This window comes from Parasteatoda tepidariorum, chromosome 12, assembly GCF_982258835.1.
Source record: "Parasteatoda tepidariorum strain Cologne lab strain chromosome 12, Ptep-v5.0, whole genome shotgun sequence".
Taxonomy (NCBI): domain Eukaryota; kingdom Metazoa; phylum Arthropoda; class Arachnida; order Araneae; family Theridiidae; genus Parasteatoda; species Parasteatoda tepidariorum.
The window spans coordinates 48,147,902-48,168,462 of NC_141766.1; the positions used below are offsets into that span (position 1 = coordinate 48,147,902).

A 20,561-nucleotide genomic window follows, 5' to 3' on the forward strand; every position below is an offset into this window, starting at 1 on the left:
ATCATATTGGTCAATTTTAGCTTCTTCCCTTTTTGTGCACTTTCTTCCAGACAAAATCCCAACCCTATATTTATACTACTGTGACATGAGATGAGCTATGGTTAATGCTGACCTGAATATGAATATCTCTATGCGATTCATTGGTTTTCCCAGAGCAGATCATTAATCTGCATATACAAGTCAAGTGGACTGGTTCAGTGAGCCTTTTACAAGTATAAATTGTTTTTCAGTGAAGTATGTCCAGCGCTATTTTTTCCCCAACCATTTGGTGCACAATTGTCAAAGACATGCAATGTTAATTATAAATTACAAATAAACATTGAATTTCAAGATCCTGAAGAAATGAACCACGATTTAAAGCACTTTTTTGCTTGTTTCCTTTTTCAATGTAGGAAAAATACACTTAACTATTTCACTTTCAGAGCAATGAAGTAGCAACTATGTAGATCCATGTGTTTTCACTGTGCATTTTCCCTACCGAACAGCAGCTTTGCAGATTAAAGTGGAGAAACCTGTTTTATGACGAGTGTTGGACTTTCAGTTGACTGTTCCTTTTAAATATGTTTTAGAAGGTTTCGTCTAATTTCAAAAATTTCTTTCATTATTAACTTAATATATTAATCAACATTAAGTTGTTTCATATAAAGTAACCTTTTTGATACACAAACATCTAAATGTGAGAAATAGAAAATTTTTGAGCATGTTTTATTAAAATATACTCTATTTATGTAAAAGTATTTCTGCCTTTGATTACAATGTATTTGTAATACAGAACAGTATTGGTTTCAAATCATCAAATTAAGAGAATGTTTCCTATATACTAGTTAATAAAAAAAATTATATCAAATATATCATAAAATGGCAATTACTTTTAAAAATAAGAATAACAGAGATTATAAAAATAACATTATTTGATTGAAGAATGATGTATCTAACTATAAAATATCAGTTTGTTAACAGTAGTATGACACACTAATTATTTGACTGATTTTTAGGATAACTAAAGTCAATAAATATAATCAAAGTATTAGAGGGAACATTTTAAGATATAATACTAAGATCAATACATACTTTATTATCTGGATAAGACATGCGGATACGGCCAGCATTTACTAGTTGAGGTGTCAAACTTTCAACCTAATGTACAAAGAAAAATGAACCCAAATTTTTTTTATAAAATAAAATTGGAAAAAAATTTAATAACAAAGCACGAAATAGGGATTTTTCTTACTTGATTGGCAGAGCTTAAAAGCATTTCTGCAAGTTTCTTATTGGCAGATCCTCCTGTAGCAACACTTCGAGCTGTATTAGACATCAATTGAGATATATTGGTAAGCACACCGGCCTTATCAATGAAATTAAGTTCCCGATTTGGAGTACCTATTTAAAATAGATTTAGAAAATATGTAATAATGGTATGAGGATATAAAAACAGTCACATTTGTTTAATTCCTCTTGGTTTCTCTACTGCTAAGTGCATTTTTCCATTTGGATGTTTTTATTTTTATTAATTATTTGCATCAATATTTTGAATTCCATTCTTGTCATTCTGAACTTACACCTTTAAACTTTTCAAGTAAAGATTTCTTTTTGATTGAGTGTAACATTTTAAGATTTAGTACAAAAACAAGTAACTAGTTTAGCTTTGTTATTCTCCTTAATAAAATTATTTATAATGCTCTAAAAGTACACTTAACATAGTTGGTGAATGTGGATGAGAATAATTACAACAAAATGTCTATAGATTACTAAGGTAACCATTTGCTCCGGACAGCAGATAAATGTTTTCAAATGGTAGTCTTTTAATGTACAATTCTTTGTTTATTAAATTCGATTTATAGGGTTTTTACTCACTAGTACTTCTAAATAATTCAAAGGTTTATGTGATATTTCAGTTTACTACAGATAAGCAGCGTTGAGCCTCTTAAATAGTTAGCATAATATACCAACAATCTGTAAATTTTAGTTTGTAGTTCTCTACCATTTTTAAAAACATTTTGCCAAATCCCAAGCAGTTGGCTTCTCTGAGATTATAGTACTGAAACATCTTTGTGGAAATGAACAATTGTCAGGGATAGCCTAAAAATTCTTCCTTTTTTAAAAACCTGAACCAAAAATATGTTTTTTTTTCAATTCAAACTACCACTACATAAGGAGAAATAACTAATCATAAAAAGAGATTTATTGAAAATTTGTCTGATTCTGTAACAAAGATACCTCAGTTGCTTCTGACAAAATGTGAATTTTTTGATATAATGACAGATTCCAATTTCTCTGTAAAAAAAAAAAATGAAAAACTTAGCGATTGAGCAAGTAGTGTTTGAATGAGCAGACATCAATTATGATTTCCAAAAGTTGTGTTGTTTTAACATTGTCTTTACTAGCTTAAAAAATGCTTTTATAAATTCAAAGATGACTCCATTATATTAGTTTGACATTTTCCATTACCCGGATCTTTACCAAATATTTAGAAATCTCATGGAAGCCACTTTTACTGCTTAATGTGCACAGCATTTTGTCTGTATATAGTGACAATTTTTTAAAATTATAGATAATGATGCACAAAATATGGGAATTGGAATTTAATTTACTTCAACCCGCTTTTTTACACTAATAGATTAAAATATCACCTCAGATTTACAGAAACAGATAATATACTTGGAACTGCACAAAGCGGAAATTAATAGATGCAGAGATTCAGTCTAACAAGACAAAGAGACAAATAGAATTTAAGAAACTGCTTAAAAAATTCCATCAATATTTTGGCAAAAGAGCTTACAAGTGAAAACTGGCTCGCAAATATCAGGCTAAAAACCAGGAAAATAAAATATTCCATTTTTGATGGTGATGGAAGGTCAAAAGGTTGTGCAGAGTCATGTTTATAAGCCGTTTTCAACAACATCAGCAACTCAATTTTTAATTGATAGTGATGCTTAAATATTAGTTTTTCTCCATTACCATTGGAAGCAAAACAGTGTCTAAGCTTGAGCTTTCTACAGCTAAATGTACAAAAATCAAAATATATGTTCAAAAACTGTTAGAACTAGAATTACGGTTACATAGATATTGTAACTGATTAGATTAATGCAAAAATAGTCAACAAATAGAACTGTCAACAAAAAGTGCCTTCCGTAATAATAGCGTCACTCCTAAATTAATTACTAACACTTTTCAAAATTAATATAGATGAGGGCTGCTTGTATACTGGATGAGAGAAAATCATGGTAGTAGGGCCATTTCATAATTCCTTTGTTTTGAGAAAAAGAAACCAAATATCCTTGACTACCAAGACTTACTGACAATTATAATACTTATATAGGACTATTTCTCATATATAAAATAAATCTAAATAGTAGTAGAAAAGTTATAGAAAAAATATTAAACAGTTTTTTACTTTACTCAAAAATCTGGAAATATGAGTTTTCCTCCCAATGCTTTCCTTTTTCAGGGTACAAACAGTACTGATAGATTGATTTGAAATAAATTTAGAATAGTAAAAATTAAAGAATATAATATAAAGAATAAATTAGATGAATATTAAATTAACTGAAACTATTTTTCATGCTTAAAGATGAAGTACCAGTAAATTTTAAAACACTCAACGCTAATAACTTGAAAACAGCACAACCATCTCCTAATGACAATTATCCTTAGAATGACAGTAATCCTAGACACATAACACAATGACTCGTCGAAGAATAAGACTCACTGCACACTTAAAAAACTATAAGGTATGAAGCTATCCCTGTCTTAACACTATGACTCGTCGAAGAGTAAGACTCACTGCACATTTAAGAAACTATAAGGTATGAAGCTATCACTGTCTTCCCAGTGATAGCAGTGATAGGGGCGGGGCGTGTTGTGACATTTTCCTTTGAAACTTTATGTATTTTATTTTTGAGTTATATAAATAAATAATGAGTTTAGTTTGTATAAAAGTTTCATTGACATTTCTGTCTTGAAGTCAATAAATGCTTTTAAAAAGTAGTTCTGCATAATGCATGCACATTCACTTTGATTCAAATTAATAAAAGCAAAAAATATTTTTTGTATTTTACCTTCTGGACTAAGTACAGCATCAGTAAACTGCTTTAGGGGAGTTGAAATATCAATGAAATCTTTGACAACCTAAAACAATGGAAACATTAAAAACACAATAAAAACAAGATGGCAACTTTAAATAAATTCAGTAGAAAATTGTGAAAATATCTCTAAGTTCGTCACACTAAATTGCAATTAAATACACTTAATAGTTAACTAGGTTTTCAAAACTTATCAAAGTAGAATACACTGAATTAACTGCTATATAGTTTAAAATAATTTATAAAATCCATCAAAATTATTTGTTTCCTTCAAAATCCATCATACTGCAAAAAAAAAGTTTTTAATTAATAAAAAGAGCAGGAATAAAATGTTCAATACTAACTTTTCTGCAGATTGTTTCTTGAACTTTGGATTTTAGTGTTTGGAGTTTCCCAGAAATGGCCTGTGCAATAGTTAAGGCTTCATAACTGTTACCCTAACAAATAAATAATATTGTAAGCTTTATATTGGGCTTAAATATACTTTAAAAACATAACAACTTATACCGAAAAGATAACTGAAATTAGAGTTAGAGCAATGGCTAACTTTCTAAAGATTAATATAGCTTACTTCTAGAGAGAATAACATAAGTATTTAATTATATCCTGAAAGTATAAAGAGTATATCACATTTAAAGCATTATAAATACAAACATTACTGCTAATTTACTTTTAAGTTTAGAAAAATATGAGTTCATCTCAAATTCTTGAAATAAGTTTTTAAAAGTCTATTGTATCATTACAATTTTCACAATCTTTTCACTAAAACAAGAGCTGTTTTTTCAAGTCCTTTTTAGAAAACGTTGCAACTTATAAGAAAGGTCTAAGGCACCATTTAAAAAGTGACTTAAAAAAACTATATCATAAATATAACTTCTGCCATGCAAATTTGTGAACTGAACTTTTCCTGCTTGTTGTATAACCTGTTGTGATATTACAATTTTAATCACTAATTTACAAAATTAAAAGCTTTTTCTGACTCTCATTTGTTGAAAAATATAGGACTCTGATGCTAGATATATACCACAGCATTACAATTGTGGTCACTTTTTCACAAGTAGTTTTGTTTCCCCCATAAAAACAAAGATTACTTATGCCTACCATTTATCAAAAAATGTATGATCCTGATGTTAAGTGTATGACACAATTTTAAAGAGTGGTACAACTATAATTAATATATTGCATTAAAATACAGGTTCTGCAATATATTATTGCTAAATGAATCTAAGTTTCATTTATCTCAATTTCTATAACTTTTTTTCCATAAATATCACCATTAACGAAGAACACTTTTACTATTAACTAAGAAAGGATAGTTTACTAGATCCTATAAAGCAAAAGTCGCTGGTGGAGAACTATATCATTTTTTACAGTGACCCCTTTAAAATATGTGGCAACTTTTTCACAACTTAAAAATTTTAAAGATTTAAAAAAAAAAAAAAACTTTAGATATTACTAATGTAAGGCATTTCTTTAAAACATTTCTCAAAATATGGTAAACACAATGTTCATTTTCAAAATGAAGAAAAATGCAAAAAAAAGCATGAAATTTTCAGATTATAAAACATTCAAAATAATTACACATTTATTAAAAGAAAATTATAATAAAATGCACATGGGAAGCATTTTGTTGACATGGATGGGGATAATAAATTTTTATGTATACCAGTTGCAAATCCTTTAAAAGTAAATTCAGTCACATTTTTACAATATCTCACTTAAAGCAATAATTTTTTAAAAATTAATTATTGAATTATTATTAGGTATAGTAAAAGTGTTTTTTTATAAAATTGATATACTTGATTAGAGCCTCTGACAATACAGGTTACAACTTTAAATAAAGTACTATAGTTAAATTTTAAAGTAATTGATATTGAAAGCTATTTTTTCAATATCTCTATTTCAAACATACTAATGAAATACTGCATCTCCTTTTGAGGCAAGATATTCTGAAGATCACAAATAATGGCATAAAATATAATAAGCTTTTTTGAGTTTTGGCAAAAATAACACATTCTAAAAAGAGTTGAATTTGTCCTTAATAGTCATTTTGTTTAAATAGTTTATCACCTAAATACGTTTATCCTTTAACTATTGAATCGTTGTATACTTTCTTGTTAGGTCAATCAAATATTTTATATCTTATAGCTTAACAAGTTTTAATATTTTCCTAAACTAATGCATAACCTTAAATGTGATGTTTTGAAGAGTTTTCAAAAAACTGTAACAAACCCACAATTTCTTCATCAGTTGCATCAGAACTTGCTGCTTTGCCTCTCACTATGATACAACTTGAAATTTTTTTGAAATGTAAATAGAATTTCTTAGGGGGATGTAGCAAATGTGATGGGACTCAAATAAGATAATAATTCTGGGATACAGGAGGGATAGATTGAGATTTGACAGTAATTGCTATCAAAACCAATACATAGAAATTATAATAAATAATTTTAAAAAATAAAGATCAGTTTAAAAAGTTTCCATGAAGGAATAACACTCATTTTCAAAAAATTATAGCAGTTTTCATATCATAAAAATCTAGGTCTTGTATCAGAAAAAAATATTTGTTTCAGATAAAAACATGTTTTATATAAAAAAAACTAAGTATGTATTAAGTAAGAAGCAAGTTTTATAGCTTAAAAAACCCTATTTTAGCAAGTAGACACAAATAACATGGTAAATAAGATTTTTTCAGATCCATTCAACACAATTTCTTAACAATATGAAACAAACAAAAACATAATTATTTTATTTTTTATTTTCCCAGAAAAAAACCCCAATATTTCTCTGAAGTTAATTTTATATTATTCTTTAAATTTTAAAAGTAAATAATGAACTATTAGTTTAGTATATCAAATTAAAAAATATACACAAATTTTACAACTAATCAAAAATAAAAACTGTGATCAAAAGTTTTTACTTTTGTAAATCTATTTTTAATTAATTAACATAGATTTGTTGTATAGATATATAGGTTTGCTCAACAAATCTAAGCTTATTAATTGAATCGAAGAGTTTGAAAATCAGTCATCTGGACTTTTTTTCAAAATTGAGATTCTTACATTTTTTGAGTTCAGCTGATACATAGCTAGGATATAAAAAATTCATGTCTACCTACTAATTATAGTATATTTTGCTACTTATTATAGTATATTTTGTGCGGCAAAAAAGTTCTATATATATCAAAGTGATACTTAATTATACAGTTTTTTTTGTTTCTCTTGTGAAATTAGTTTTGTTAGTGATAACTAGTAACTCATTGGCTCAATTTATTTAAATGTAATAAAACTGATATCATGGAGAAATTATCTGTAGCAGACAGACGAAACTGCTAGAAGAAGAAATTATCTGATATTTATCAGAAACTATAGTGAGAAATTTTCCTTTTAAACTAGATTATCACTATTTTTTTATTGCAATGTGTAGTTTTTTTTCTTTTTCTAGACAAAAGATTATTTTTACTCAATGAAATGAAAAATAGTAAATAAGAAACTATCATTTTTAAAAAACAATAGTAACATAAATAAAATTTAAGAGAGAAAAAAAATCACAAAATTTTCTTCCTCATTTAAGAAGGTGTCATCACATTTAAACAAAGTTGTATTTTGAAAATGATGAAATCTGGGGTAATAACTGCAAACTGCTTGTGCAGGAAGTTGCACGTGTGTTTTGATGTAAAAATGGTCAAAATAATAAATTTTTATCAGGTTTTTTGATTTAGCATAAATCAGTGCAGATCTGGGAGTCTTGCCATGATCTGATTTGTCAAGAAAAGAAAAAAACACTCTAATTGATGATGTGGCTGTAATTATAATCACTTAATTTAAAAAAAAAAGTTTTTCAATTTGTTTAGTAACATGTAACTTAAGAACAACCCATAGTCATTTCGGAAAGAAAACCAAATTAGAAAGAGGGAGTTATAGTATATATATTTTAGAAAATAACTATTTTTTATTCAAGGAAGATTACTAATTAAATTTTTTCCCATCAAAATATCATATAATACTTTTATATCATGAAAATTCAAAAAGTCTTTCAAATAAAAGAATTTGTTCAGAATCCAGCAACATTATGATTGGTCTTTCTCACAGGAAAAAATTCCGTCACAAAAAGTTAATAAATAAATTTTATTTACCTGACCATGGCGACACATATCAGATAGTTGTCTAGCTAGATTTTCCGTTTCTGAACACAGCTTTTGTATGGCAAGTTGTTCAACTAATGGACAGTTATTCGAATTTGCAATTTTTCTTGCATCATCAATTATTGATTGAACTGCTTGGAACCCTGAAACAAATTTTAAAACGTTAGTGTCATTAAACAACAAAAAAGTATAATGAAATTTCAAAAGTGCACACAAACTACAATAGTAACACCAAAGATATTAAAAAAGTTCTTATAATGAAAGTTTTTAACAAAAAATAGAGACAGATATGAAGAGAAAGAAATTTAGTATTTGGGGAAATATATGAGGTATCGGCCAGTAAATAATGCCTGTGTGTTGTGGATGAAAAGACTCCAGTGTCAGAATTTTTTCGGGCTTTCTGCGAAAAAACTCTAACGTATTTAGGTATAGGTACTTTCAATAATAACAAAGATGTATGTTACTAATTTAAAGTAACAAAAATGCCGAGTTAAAAAAACAACATAAAATTATTTTTATTGAATTATGGACGATATTCTTGAGTTTTATTGGGGAGAATAACGCACTAACTATTTCCTTTACAGCATTTTGTAAATCGTCATCACATTAAAAAAATAATTAAAAATCACGAAATCCACTTAACAGTAATTACCGAAAAACAGATCAACGACGAAAACATGTGACTCTTCAAAAAGGGGTTACTCAAATGTGTTTCATTTCAAGATTTGATTGTTGTAATAAATAATTTCAGATTTTAAGAGCTATATGGAAATCAAAAGCAATAATTGCCATAAAAAACTATAGAATCCTTGCCTTAAAAAGTAAATACAGTGCAGAACCTCTTATCCAGAAATCAGAAAAAAGGAAAACCAGATAACCGAAATGAAATTCGGAACCGGAAATGAATTTTCTTTCATTAAGAAATTTTTTTTCCCTGCAAGATTTTGAGCCCATTTCGTTATTTAGAGCGTACGGTGTATCGAGTTGACGAAAGAACTGATTTAGAGGACAGATCAAAAGCCGTTTGTAGACGAATCTCACATAAGCACAAATAGCTTATATATGTTATTAATGTTAATAATAACATATATAAGCCTGTATATAATTTTCATTTCATAATTTCCTTCCTTATTTAAACTTAAGTGTATTATTATTTATCATTTTTTATTATTTCCAAAACTATTTAAAAAAATTTTTTTAGTTTCGTTTTATAAACATTAAAAAAACGGCATTTTGTAGAGATTCAGAAAACCGGAAAAATCAGTTATCCGGAATCGCGATGGTCCCGATCGTTCCGGATAATCGGTTCTCTACTGCACAAATACTCAAATGTACGATTTGAATTTTCCATATCGTCTGAAATACATTAAGATAATTAAAAACCATGTGAAAATCAATAACTGCCAAAAATACAATCGAAACACTACATGGATTTATGATACTATTGGTATAAATTAAACGTGACCCAAAGTTGTTATTTAAATGTGCAATTCAATTTTTACACGTAAATTTTTGAAGAAAAGAAAACCAAAATTTTTTCTCCCCGAAAGAAAAATATTTCTGCAAGAACTCCTTAATGTTCTTTGACAATGTTGCCATGATTCTGCCAAAAGGGAAAAGACAAAATATAATTGACTCATTGAAGAAGTCAATTGGCAACTTTGTTAAAAAAGAGCTTAAAAGCTCTTATGAGAGAGATTTTCAACTAATTGTGCATCAAAAAATTTCGAAATATGGCACAAAATTTCAAGAAAACACCCATTGTTCAGAGCCGAGTTTTTTTAACAAGGGACATATTTGTTCCTTAAGAAGGAATCTTATAGTTTGAAGGGATATGAGTTTAGCTGGAATACACTTGATTTCTAATAAATGTTCCACTTGATTTCGAATGAATAACATTATTGTCAAGGGGAGAAAGATTCCTTTTGATCTCAAGAAAATAAATTTAGAATATGCTTTTTTATGAGAAGTTATATTTAATTTGAAATCCATTTAGTCTGGCTGTTGAAAAAGTTCTAGATGTTTTGCAAGGTAAATTTCTCGGATTGAAAATGATACTCAAGCAAAAGACAGGTTAGTAGCAAAATCAATCACAGAGTTTAAGTCTTTAATACACAAGATTGATCTATAAATGGCAGAACAAGCTATTAGGGCATTGTTTTAATTTATGTAAACTTATCATTACAAGTCCAGCATAAAATTAGTAAAAAAGTAAGGCTCAAACTACATAAGATCACAACAGCCACTAGAAATACTTTGCTTTCAATTTTTATCAAAGAGTAATGTCAATATTGATGTGATTTTAATGCTTTTTAATTAGTTTGTAGAAGCTGTATCTCCTTAACAATTAAAATATAAAATTTCAACATTCAAAATAACAGTACAGATTTTTTGTTTCATTATAAAATTTAGTTAAATTTAAATTTGGGTGTAACATTAATCTTTGCAAACAATAATAAAATGTAAAAGTGCTAATGTTTTTGCTTGATGTTTTCCTCCTATATCTTTTATCCTTTAATGACAGATTATTTAGGCATGGACACTCAAATCACCATTAAAAAATTAGGTCATAACATTTCAACACCAATCATTGCAAATAATGAAAAGTAAGAATGCCCATATTAACAATGCTTGATATTTTCTTACCAAGACCTTTATCATTTAATGAGGGATTATTGAGCCATGTGCGGGCTTGTTCCATACGGCCTGTCAAAGTATGTGCTGGCTGTTGAATGCTGTTTCTTTCAACATTGGTGATTCCTTGACTAACAAGGCCAATTAATTCCCTCAGTTTTTGACTAATACCTCTTGACAGTGCTTCTGCTGGGGCAGATGATCCCTAAAATAATTATGTACAGTAAAAAATAAGATAAGTGACAAACTGAGATTAGCAATCAGACATTAAACATAGTGGTAATAGCTATCATAAATTACTTTTTTCTGAACAAGGTTAATTTCAAATAATGTTAGACCAAAGATTATAAACCCTCACTATTTATAATTTTGATTATACTGCACATATAGATGTCTAGACTGGCTAAATTAAGTTTAACATACATAATCTAAAAACTACTGTAATATAGGAGCCTAATAAAATAAGATTATGCATGAATACATTCTAAATTAAGCTCAACATTAAAGCAACATACTTTTGCCACAACTAAAAACTTTCTTTTAAAATGCAAGGTGTGCATACTTAAAAAAATGTTATTATACTACGAAAATTTCAAATATTTTAGAGGAATATTTTTGTAGTCCTTGCATTTCAAATAAAAAAGTTCAATAACAGTTTTGACAGTTTAACAATAACAGTTTAGTCATGGTCAAAATTTGCGGCATTTTTTAACTTCATGTCTTATTTATTTTTGTTCAAACGAAAACAGTTTTACATTTTCAGTTTTAAAATTTTTTCTTCACATTTAAAATGAAATTTTCACTGTTAACTCTTTCATTCTTATTATCTAAAAGGAGCATAAACTAGAAAAAAAAGTATTTCAAATAATTATTATTTTCTCTTAAATATATCTTCATCATTTTTTATTAATTTAATTTTTTTCAGAATTTAAAAACAGCTTCTTAATCAAAGTCATAAAACAGTAATAAATTTTTTTTTTAACGAATACATGTTTAAGGGGAGTTCATTGATAGCAATAAGACCAATAGAGGAAGAGTTTTCCCTTTCCGTTAGAAATTGTGAAAAATATTATAATATATACATATAATATTTTTTATACAATACAAAGTCCTATATCTTGATGTCTTTTTACCAGAAAATCTATTTTGCAGATGCCTTTTAACAATAAAAATAACTAACACTTCTTCTTTTCTAAAAAAAACACTTGACACCTGTTAAAAAAAGGTATTAGAATTTTTTTTTACCCATTTCTTCTTGTTGCTTCTCCAACAGTTGAATATTCATTCTGTCTAAATAACCATGTTAAAAGAGTTGTTGAAAAATCAAGAACAGTTAAAGAAAAACGAACTTAATGCTAAAGAATAATCTAAAAATGAAACTGAATATTAATAGTTTCTGAAAGAAACAGCTGCAGACAGGCTTTGTTTCCCATTAAAATTACAGATGTATTTATTAAAGATCTATTTTCTGGCAAAAATCTATTTTAGAGACTTACTAAAGTCCTGACAATCCTGTACACGAGACTTTCCAACCCACTAGATAGAATCCTAAGCAAAGCGTAAATATAAATAAATATATACAAGGTCCGGCTATTAATTTCCAGGACTCATGGAATAACTCAGAAGAAAATAAAATTAAACGCATAGCCATTTAATATTATTCGAAGTAGTCCCCATCAGCCGTAATGCAAGTCTGTGCTCGGCTGTACAAATTTCGGAAAGAAGTTTTAAAGTCCTCTTTCGGAATGCTCTTATTAAAGAGTATAATGACGTTGCAGTCTTCTTGATGGCTTCAACATCTTGAAATCTTGTCAGCAAATTTTTCAGCTTAGGAAACAGTCTGCGGGTGCTAGGTCTGGAGAGTATGGTGGATGCTGCATCTTAACGACACCATGCTGGGCTAAGAATAGCCTCACAGGCAGCGCAATGTGTGGAAGCGAACTTTTTCAATTGCTTCGGGCGTGCGTAACGACTGCGGCCAACCTGTGTGTGGATCATCTTCCACGCTTTCGCGCAGTCCCGAAAGCTTTTAAACCACTCAAAAGTTCTTGAGCGACATAATGCTTCCTCGCCGTAAACTTGTTTTAACAATTTGTAGGTTTTCGCAGCTGTCTTGCCCAATTTGAAGCAACATTTAATGTTTATTCTTGCTCCGTTTTCACTTCGACAACAGGAATTTAAGAGCTACGTTTTAATGCGCCTTTCTACGAGAACCACTTACTTCAGTATGGTGCCGATTGCACGGCACATGCGCAAGTAAGCACTCTTCAATATGCAATCATTAGCGCCATCTTCCGGCTTTGTCGTTCTCCTACAGTTACGTCAGTCCTGGAAATTAATAGCCGGATCTTGTATATATATATATATATATAAACAAATTTCTATGTAGCAGTTTTTGTTTCAGTAGGAACATTTTACAAATAAAGTTGGAAAGGAAAATGAAAGAAAATCGAGTCATAGGGATTAGAGTGGTAGAAAATCAAATTATAAGTTAATGTTTTTCTACCTTGTTCTATAAATTTTGTTGTTTTTAAAAATGTAATTATCTTGTAGGTTTTTTCAATTTTTAATTCTCTGCACAACTTCCAAGAAGCAACTGTTTTTTCATTCAGTAATTTTGGTATTTTATATTTAAAGTAATTTTAAAAATTTATAGTTCAAAAAATTTAGAACACTAATTTGATGAATGTTAATATAAAAAAGCAGCTGAACACTTAGATTATTTCGTATTGTGATGAAGTAAAAATACATAAATTTGGCAAAGAAAAGTTTAAATAAGAGTTAAAGTTACCTTTCCATCTGTTCTTAGTTCACACAAAGCATTAGTCATGGCTGTAATGTCACCACACATTTTATGAATTGCTTGGCTGTCAGGGGGAAGACATCTATCAGCAATGCGCTTTGCATAATCTAATATATATCTCATTGATTTTTCACCAACGCCACCAACCACAGTATTTGGGTCTTCGAGAAAATCATGAGCAGTTGCTAATTTTCCATCAATAGCATTCTTTAAAACAGAAAAATTAAAATCATAAATGCATCTTAAAGCTTAATACTTTTATGTCTTGCAAAAACAAAAAAAGAGAATTGCTGTATTATGGGCAATTGAAACACTGTTTAAAAAATTTATTTATATTTATGAAAATCAAATTTAGCTTTTTTTATTTTCAAACTCAAAAGTTTTTACTTCAAACTTTTTCTCCCAATAAATAATATGAGGTGAATGGTGGAAAGTGGATTTATAAGTTTAAGAAGTATAAAAATCTCATGACTAAATCCACAATATAATGCAGTCATCAGCTAAACACAGCAAGTCTAAACAGCAATGATTAAGATATGTCTTGCTCCAAAGCATTATGTTCATAATTATTTTTATTACTGAAGATTAGCCTGTTATCAACAATGTCTTAAACACACCATGAATTCAGTTTTCATTTTACGATATACACTAGTAGTATAATGATTGTAATAATGCTGACAGCAAATAATTTTATTTTAAACTGGTAAAACCAATTTGCACTGCCATTTAATTTCTAAACATTAACATTGTAAAATTAAATAAATTCAACAAAGAAAGAAAAACAAACTATAATGAGATATTTCTAATTCCATTTTTAAAGTAGGTTTTAAAAATAAACAAATACTAGTTTTTTTACACTTATTTAGGATATTGAAGAATTTTCGATTGTTTTGTAAGCCTCCTTTTTTAAATTAAAAACAAAAACATTAGCAAGTAAATAATAAAAAAAAATATTAGCCTTGGTTAAAACATTAGCAAGTAAATGAAAAATAACGATTTTATAAACTTATAATATGGATATCATTATTTGACAGAATTGTGCTCATGTTGCTGTTGTTGTGTCCAATCCTTCAGGATCTAGCGACAGCTAGATCAAATCCATGAACTCTAGCTAAGTCAAGCACCAGAAGTGGGCTATCACGGATATCCGCAAGAGCGAGCCCCAAGCAATCGAGGATATGATGGGGGGAGGCCGGCATCTGGTGGCACTTGGTGCACGATGGGAAGAGTATTGTGCTCATGTTTCACTTATATCATTTGATAAGTATAATTATATTTCACAAAATGAATATATAATGGGATAATTGATGATTATATATATACATCTAAATCATTTTGGTAAATATTGTATTTAGGGCACAATGAAAGTTAAACCATAAGCCAATGTCATGTAAATATTTGTAAAAATTTATATAGTTAGCTAAAATGGGTCTAAACTTTCATGATTGAAAATACATGATATATATTTTATAAATATATACCGTAATTTATGGAAGAAACGCCGCACCTATCGTAAACGCCGCACTTGTGATAATGAGACTTAAAAGAAAAAAAATCATGGTAAACGCCGCACATGTTGTAAACGCCGCACCCATAATAACGATTTAGCGGCAAAAGTGAATATATAACATTAATTCCTTATAAATACTACTAATGTTTTAAATTAAAATAAAAATTTATAAATGTATAATTATAATAAAATCAAGAATGTTAATCTGCTATTGTATATTTTGGACAAACTGCTCAGAACATGTTAAAATCGGCTGTTGGTGCCATCGTTAGGTAAAAAATTTAAATAACTATATTTATATTACTTGAGTATAAATGATTTTTTTATATTACAGTATAGGACCCAAAATTCGGCACTCACGGGACCGACGAAATTCCGTATTTCGTAATTTACAGAATTTCGGATCTCTTCCGGAATTTCCAATATGGCGCCCGTATATTACAATAATTCAAATACGCTGTTAATTTCAGAAAAACCAAAGCTTTGTTTCAATTGTAGATTTTGGTGGGTTGAATTTAAAACTGTCCCATTTTTAGAAATTTCATTAATTAAAATAATAATCTATAAGATATAATCAAGAAGAAATAATCGGAAGGATAAATAATTCAAGATGAAATAATCCGAAAAAGAAATAATCGTTTCTTCTTCAGATCAAGATCATTGTTCTCGTTTTCTCTTTTACATAACGTTTTGTTTTAACAAAAGACGCTCACCCCGGGAAAAAAAAAAGCTAACAAGGAACTACAAAAAAAGTAACAATTAATACCAAGAAACTAACAATGAATAACTACAAAAAAGAAGCAAACAACTAATAACGATAAAAAAAACCAAGTAAACAAGTGTAACAATAAAAAAGTAACAGTTAATAAGCAATAAAAAGATAAATAAATCGAATTTAAAAAAAAAAGCAGCAAAAGGGATAGAATTCATTTTGTACACCAAGTGAGAAAGAAGTTTCAATGTCAAAAGGGTGTGGCTAATTTATGGTCAAACAGAAGAGGGAAATGTGGGGGGACAAAGCAGTAAAGCATTTGCACAGTTGTCAAGATTGATTCATCAGTTTCTCCCAACTTGCATTTATTTATTTTGTTCATTGGAAATGCAGATGTTTTTACTTTTCAATTTCACTTTATTTTAAACTGCTTTAGGAACAGATGTTTTGTTTGACACAGATTTATTATTTTTTCTCTTCATGTTTTTATTTTTAAAAGACAAAATATAGTTACTTACTTCAAGAGAAAAAAATTCCAAATCAAAAGAAAATATGACTGATTTTTTTTTCTCTTATCAAAAAAATTTCTTGAAAAAAAAAAAAAAATTTTTTTTCGGATTAAGTGCCGAATTTCGGAATCCATACTGTACTACATATCTACATTTTATAAATATATTTTTTTAATTTAATATATTTATTTTTTGGAAATATACCTCTTTTATTTAAATAAGAAGATATCAGTTTATAAGTCGCGTCCATAACAACGATGTATAAATATTAGCAAATACTAAAAAGAAAACTTTCCGCAATTTAATTTCTCCACAAAGCACGTTGTAACAAAGTGAGAAAAAATTTGAAAGAGCTATCAACCCACTTTCTTTAAGGGGTGGTGGGTTATCAATAGTGGCGCCATCTTTTGCCATAACTCGCAACTATTTTGATTAAAAAAAAATTTTTTCTTTGAAAAATGTAAATTTTATTTTTAAAATATCGCAAACGCCGCAATTAAAATTTTAAAACTTTTAAACTCGCAAACGCCGCGGCGTTTCTTCCATAAATTACGGTATGTTGTTTCCAGGAAAAAACATATATATTTATAAAATTTTAAATCAATTTAAAAACACTTACTAAAGCTTTTTTCATCACAGTCAAGTTGTCTGCATCCCATGCTTCCTCGTCGTAATTGGTTAACAACAAAACTCTTATTATTTCATTAATCTCATCTGACATACGAACAGCAAGATAATTGCGATTTTCTGCAGCATCTTCAACTCCTTTGCCACCTGTTCACAGTAAGAAAAAAAAATTCGTACAACTCACCCACAAACTTACAAATGAAAAAATACACTTCAACCAGCAATTTTTTTGTATATCAAAAAAATTTTTTGTAGTTGTTTTATAAAAAATGTTGAATAGAAAAAATACCATCTCAAATTTTCTGATTTAAAAACACAATAGATGGTAAAATTGATAATAAAAATAGTATTATAATAGACTTGAGCATAGAAAACATAGCCAACTTATTTAGAATCATGACAAAAGCTCCTTTGTAGCAACCTAAAAACCAATTTAAAACGCAATCAGAAGGCTATTTAAAATTTTTTTTTTCTCCATTAAATACTGTCTTAGCTAAACACTTAAAAATAAAATATTAATATTTTTTTTTAATGCTGACAATAAAATGCTTTTGTAACCAAAATGTTACTGAATGTCACTAAATACCTCTTCCACTAAATTCCTTAATTATTATTTTTAATTAAATAGTAAAAATTACAATAAGTACAGTTTGTTAATGATAGACAATAGTTATGTGAGACTATAGAAGAAAGAATATTTAATAATCATTTATTGTATACATAAAGGTATAAAAATTATACTTATAGAACTCAATTTTAAATTGAGGATTTATCAAGTTTTCTGTATTGCACGCTCTGTAAAAAATGAAATTTCAATATTTTTTGTTACTAAACTTTCAGACGGTTTTGTATTGGACAAATTCAGAAGAATGTTTATTGTTTATATATTGCCGAATAAGAAATAACATGTTTTGCAATTGTATGAAAACTGCAGGTCCAAATTCAACTAGTACAAGAGTCAAACCTGTTATATAATGATCAGAGGTTTAATAAAGGCTAGCAATTTTGGGAAACAATATACTTAATGCTAAAAGTTAATTCTCAAAAATTAAACTATTTTCACTCATTTACAAAAGAATATTTTCACAAAAAATAGAAATATTAATAATGAGCAAGAATGTTATTTTACTCACCTTGGCTTAGAATTTGAACAAATATTTTCATACTGCATATTAAAATTGGTGACAGCGATTTCACAGATTCCAACGATCGAACCAAAATATCCCGATGTGCTTGATGAACAAGCTCTTTTTCACGGGCATCTACTTCTCTTGATACTTTTGTTAAGCATGGACTCAGATCCTAAAAAATAAAAAACTATGCAAAACAACGATACTTTCAGTCCATTATAAAAACTGGTAGTAAGTTGAAACAAAATTCATCATAAAAGATAACATTTTTTCACAATAGCTTATCATTTAACATATGTCAGTAAAACATTTTAGAAGTTTCTGAAAATATTGTTAAGAAAGCCTGAAATGAGGCTATTTGTAATTCAGTAGTAATACTTTTATTGGAATAGGTATTGCAGCGCAAGCAAAAATATACTTATGCTGGCAAATTCAAAAAAACAAATTGTACATTCATGATGGCAATAATAACACATTTTACGTTTTATGTATGTTTTATAAGATAAAGTTTGGAATGTGCATCTAATTCACCGTCCACATCATAAAGCTAATGGAAAATAAACACTTTATATAAATGTATAAAGGTGTGAGAATCAACAGAGAAGAGAAAAACTATTAATCACTCATGGTTATTAAATATCTTACTATTAACTTACATTTAAGAATAAATGGCAAAGTTAGGTAAAATGTTATAAATGGCATTGAAACAGAACTTATACTAAATACACAATAACTATGAAACAAAGCAGAAGAATGTCATGCAGTTACATTACTTTAATTATTAAATGTGGGAAAACCTATTATAATTTGTAAAGTAATAATATTACATGTAATATATTACATGTAATTAAGTAATAATATTATATTGATTTCATGAGCTTGTAGCATTTTAAAATGGGTATCACTATTGAAATATTTGCAAGGATTGCCAGATATTGCTGTTGCTATTCACCTTATTTTTCATAGCATACTATGACATATCTATTTATTGAGCATGAATCTGATTTACAGAGATATATAGGAAAATTTTTCACATAATATCCACTAGGTAAAAGTTAAAATTTTATACATATATATATATACAGTGGAACCCATTTAAGAAGTTTCTCAAGGGAGTGGAAAGAAATGGCTTATTAAACGGGAAAACGTTTTAAACAGTAAAGGTTAAAAACTAAAAATTTGCAAAATTTTATAACTTATATTACAGAATCAACATAATGGAATAAATATTTAATTTTACTATTCATTAAGAATAAAAATAGCTAATAAATAAAAACAAAATTACCTATTTCATTTTTTATTTAATCCAATGTTATTTATACAGAGATGCACACATTTTTACAATTATTGATGCGACTTTTATGAAAAAAAATCATGTAAAGTAGTTTGTTTTTTCTCACCGACCTTTAACTGAAAATTGTCCAACTGTTGTAAATATTTGAAAATTTTTGGGGTCACATTTTCAACACTGTAAATGAATTTGCGAAACGTTTCCAACCCTTTTCTGGCAACAGAAAGACAAAGTTTACAAAAATCTTCTTCAGCTCACTCAATTCTTCTGTGTCATTTGTAGCATCACACAAATATCCTCTAATGTAAGCACATCACTAGGTAAAATTTCGTTGTCAACCTATTCATATTTTTCAAACGATGAAGTGAAATTAAGTTTATTTTGGAGCAACTTCCAATCATTATCAAAATTTACATTTGTTTCTTCATTTGACATTTCATCTTCATCTTCACAGTCATACTCTTTAGTTGTATCTCCATCAGAGAATCCAGCTTTTTGAAAACAATTAGCAATTACAGATATTGTTATTAATTCCCATGCTAATATAATAAACTGAATAGCTTCTAAAACATTGACTTTTTTTCTTTTAGCTCTCCTGTATTTTTCAAGTCCTTGCAGCATCGGTTTCACAAGTTACATTTTATGATGCTGCTTAAACACCTTGATATCTCCCTGATCCATAGGTTGTAGGAAAGAAGTACAGTTTGGTGATGATGCATGAATCATCAGGCGTTCCGATTTTCATTTATGGTGGACACAATGTCCAAGCAATTTTTCACGTTCTTATTAGTTTCATTGTTCATTTAATGGTTCCTTTGCTCACACCTGCTCCTGATAAATCACCCTCTTTTTGTAATGGGGAGCAAGGAAGGTCAGTGGTCATTGTTAATTTCACATAGTTTATGTACCCGTTTTTGTGAGGGAAAGGTAAAACTAGATAAGTTTTAATAAAAAGTTTTAAAAAAAATGAAGAAAATTGGAAGTGAGTGAAAACTTCTTACACGGGAAAAAAACTACTTATAAAGGCAAATTTAACATTCTGGTATTTTTTATATTTTTTTAGAAATAACTTCTAAAGCGGGAAAACTTTTTAAATGGGAACTTCTTAAATGGGTTCTA

General features: G+C 28.3%; 1 protein-coding gene across 3 annotated transcripts in view; it reads right to left on the reverse strand.

The window, feature by feature from the left end:
• Vinc (vinculin) overlaps window positions 1-20,561 on the reverse strand; it is a 58,868-nt gene that overhangs the window by 28,308 nt on the left and 9,999 nt on the right. For all 3 annotated transcript variants that reach the window (XM_021148686.4, XM_021148685.4, XM_087155822.1), the window contains exons 5-13: window positions 18,155-18,323; window positions 17,014-17,168; window positions 13,652-13,870; window positions 10,873-11,065; window positions 8,218-8,369; window positions 4,427-4,519; window positions 4,059-4,128; window positions 1,232-1,380; window positions 1,072-1,137 (exon numbers count right to left, since the gene is read on the reverse strand). In XM_021148686.4, coding sequence (XP_021004345.1) covers window positions 1,072-1,137; window positions 1,232-1,380; window positions 4,059-4,128; window positions 4,427-4,519; window positions 8,218-8,369; window positions 10,873-11,065; window positions 13,652-13,870; window positions 17,014-17,168; window positions 18,155-18,323 — 1,266 coding nt within the window. The remainder of the gene's footprint in view (window positions 1-1,071; window positions 1,138-1,231; window positions 1,381-4,058; window positions 4,129-4,426; window positions 4,520-8,217; window positions 8,370-10,872; window positions 11,066-13,651; window positions 13,871-17,013; window positions 17,169-18,154; window positions 18,324-20,561) is intronic.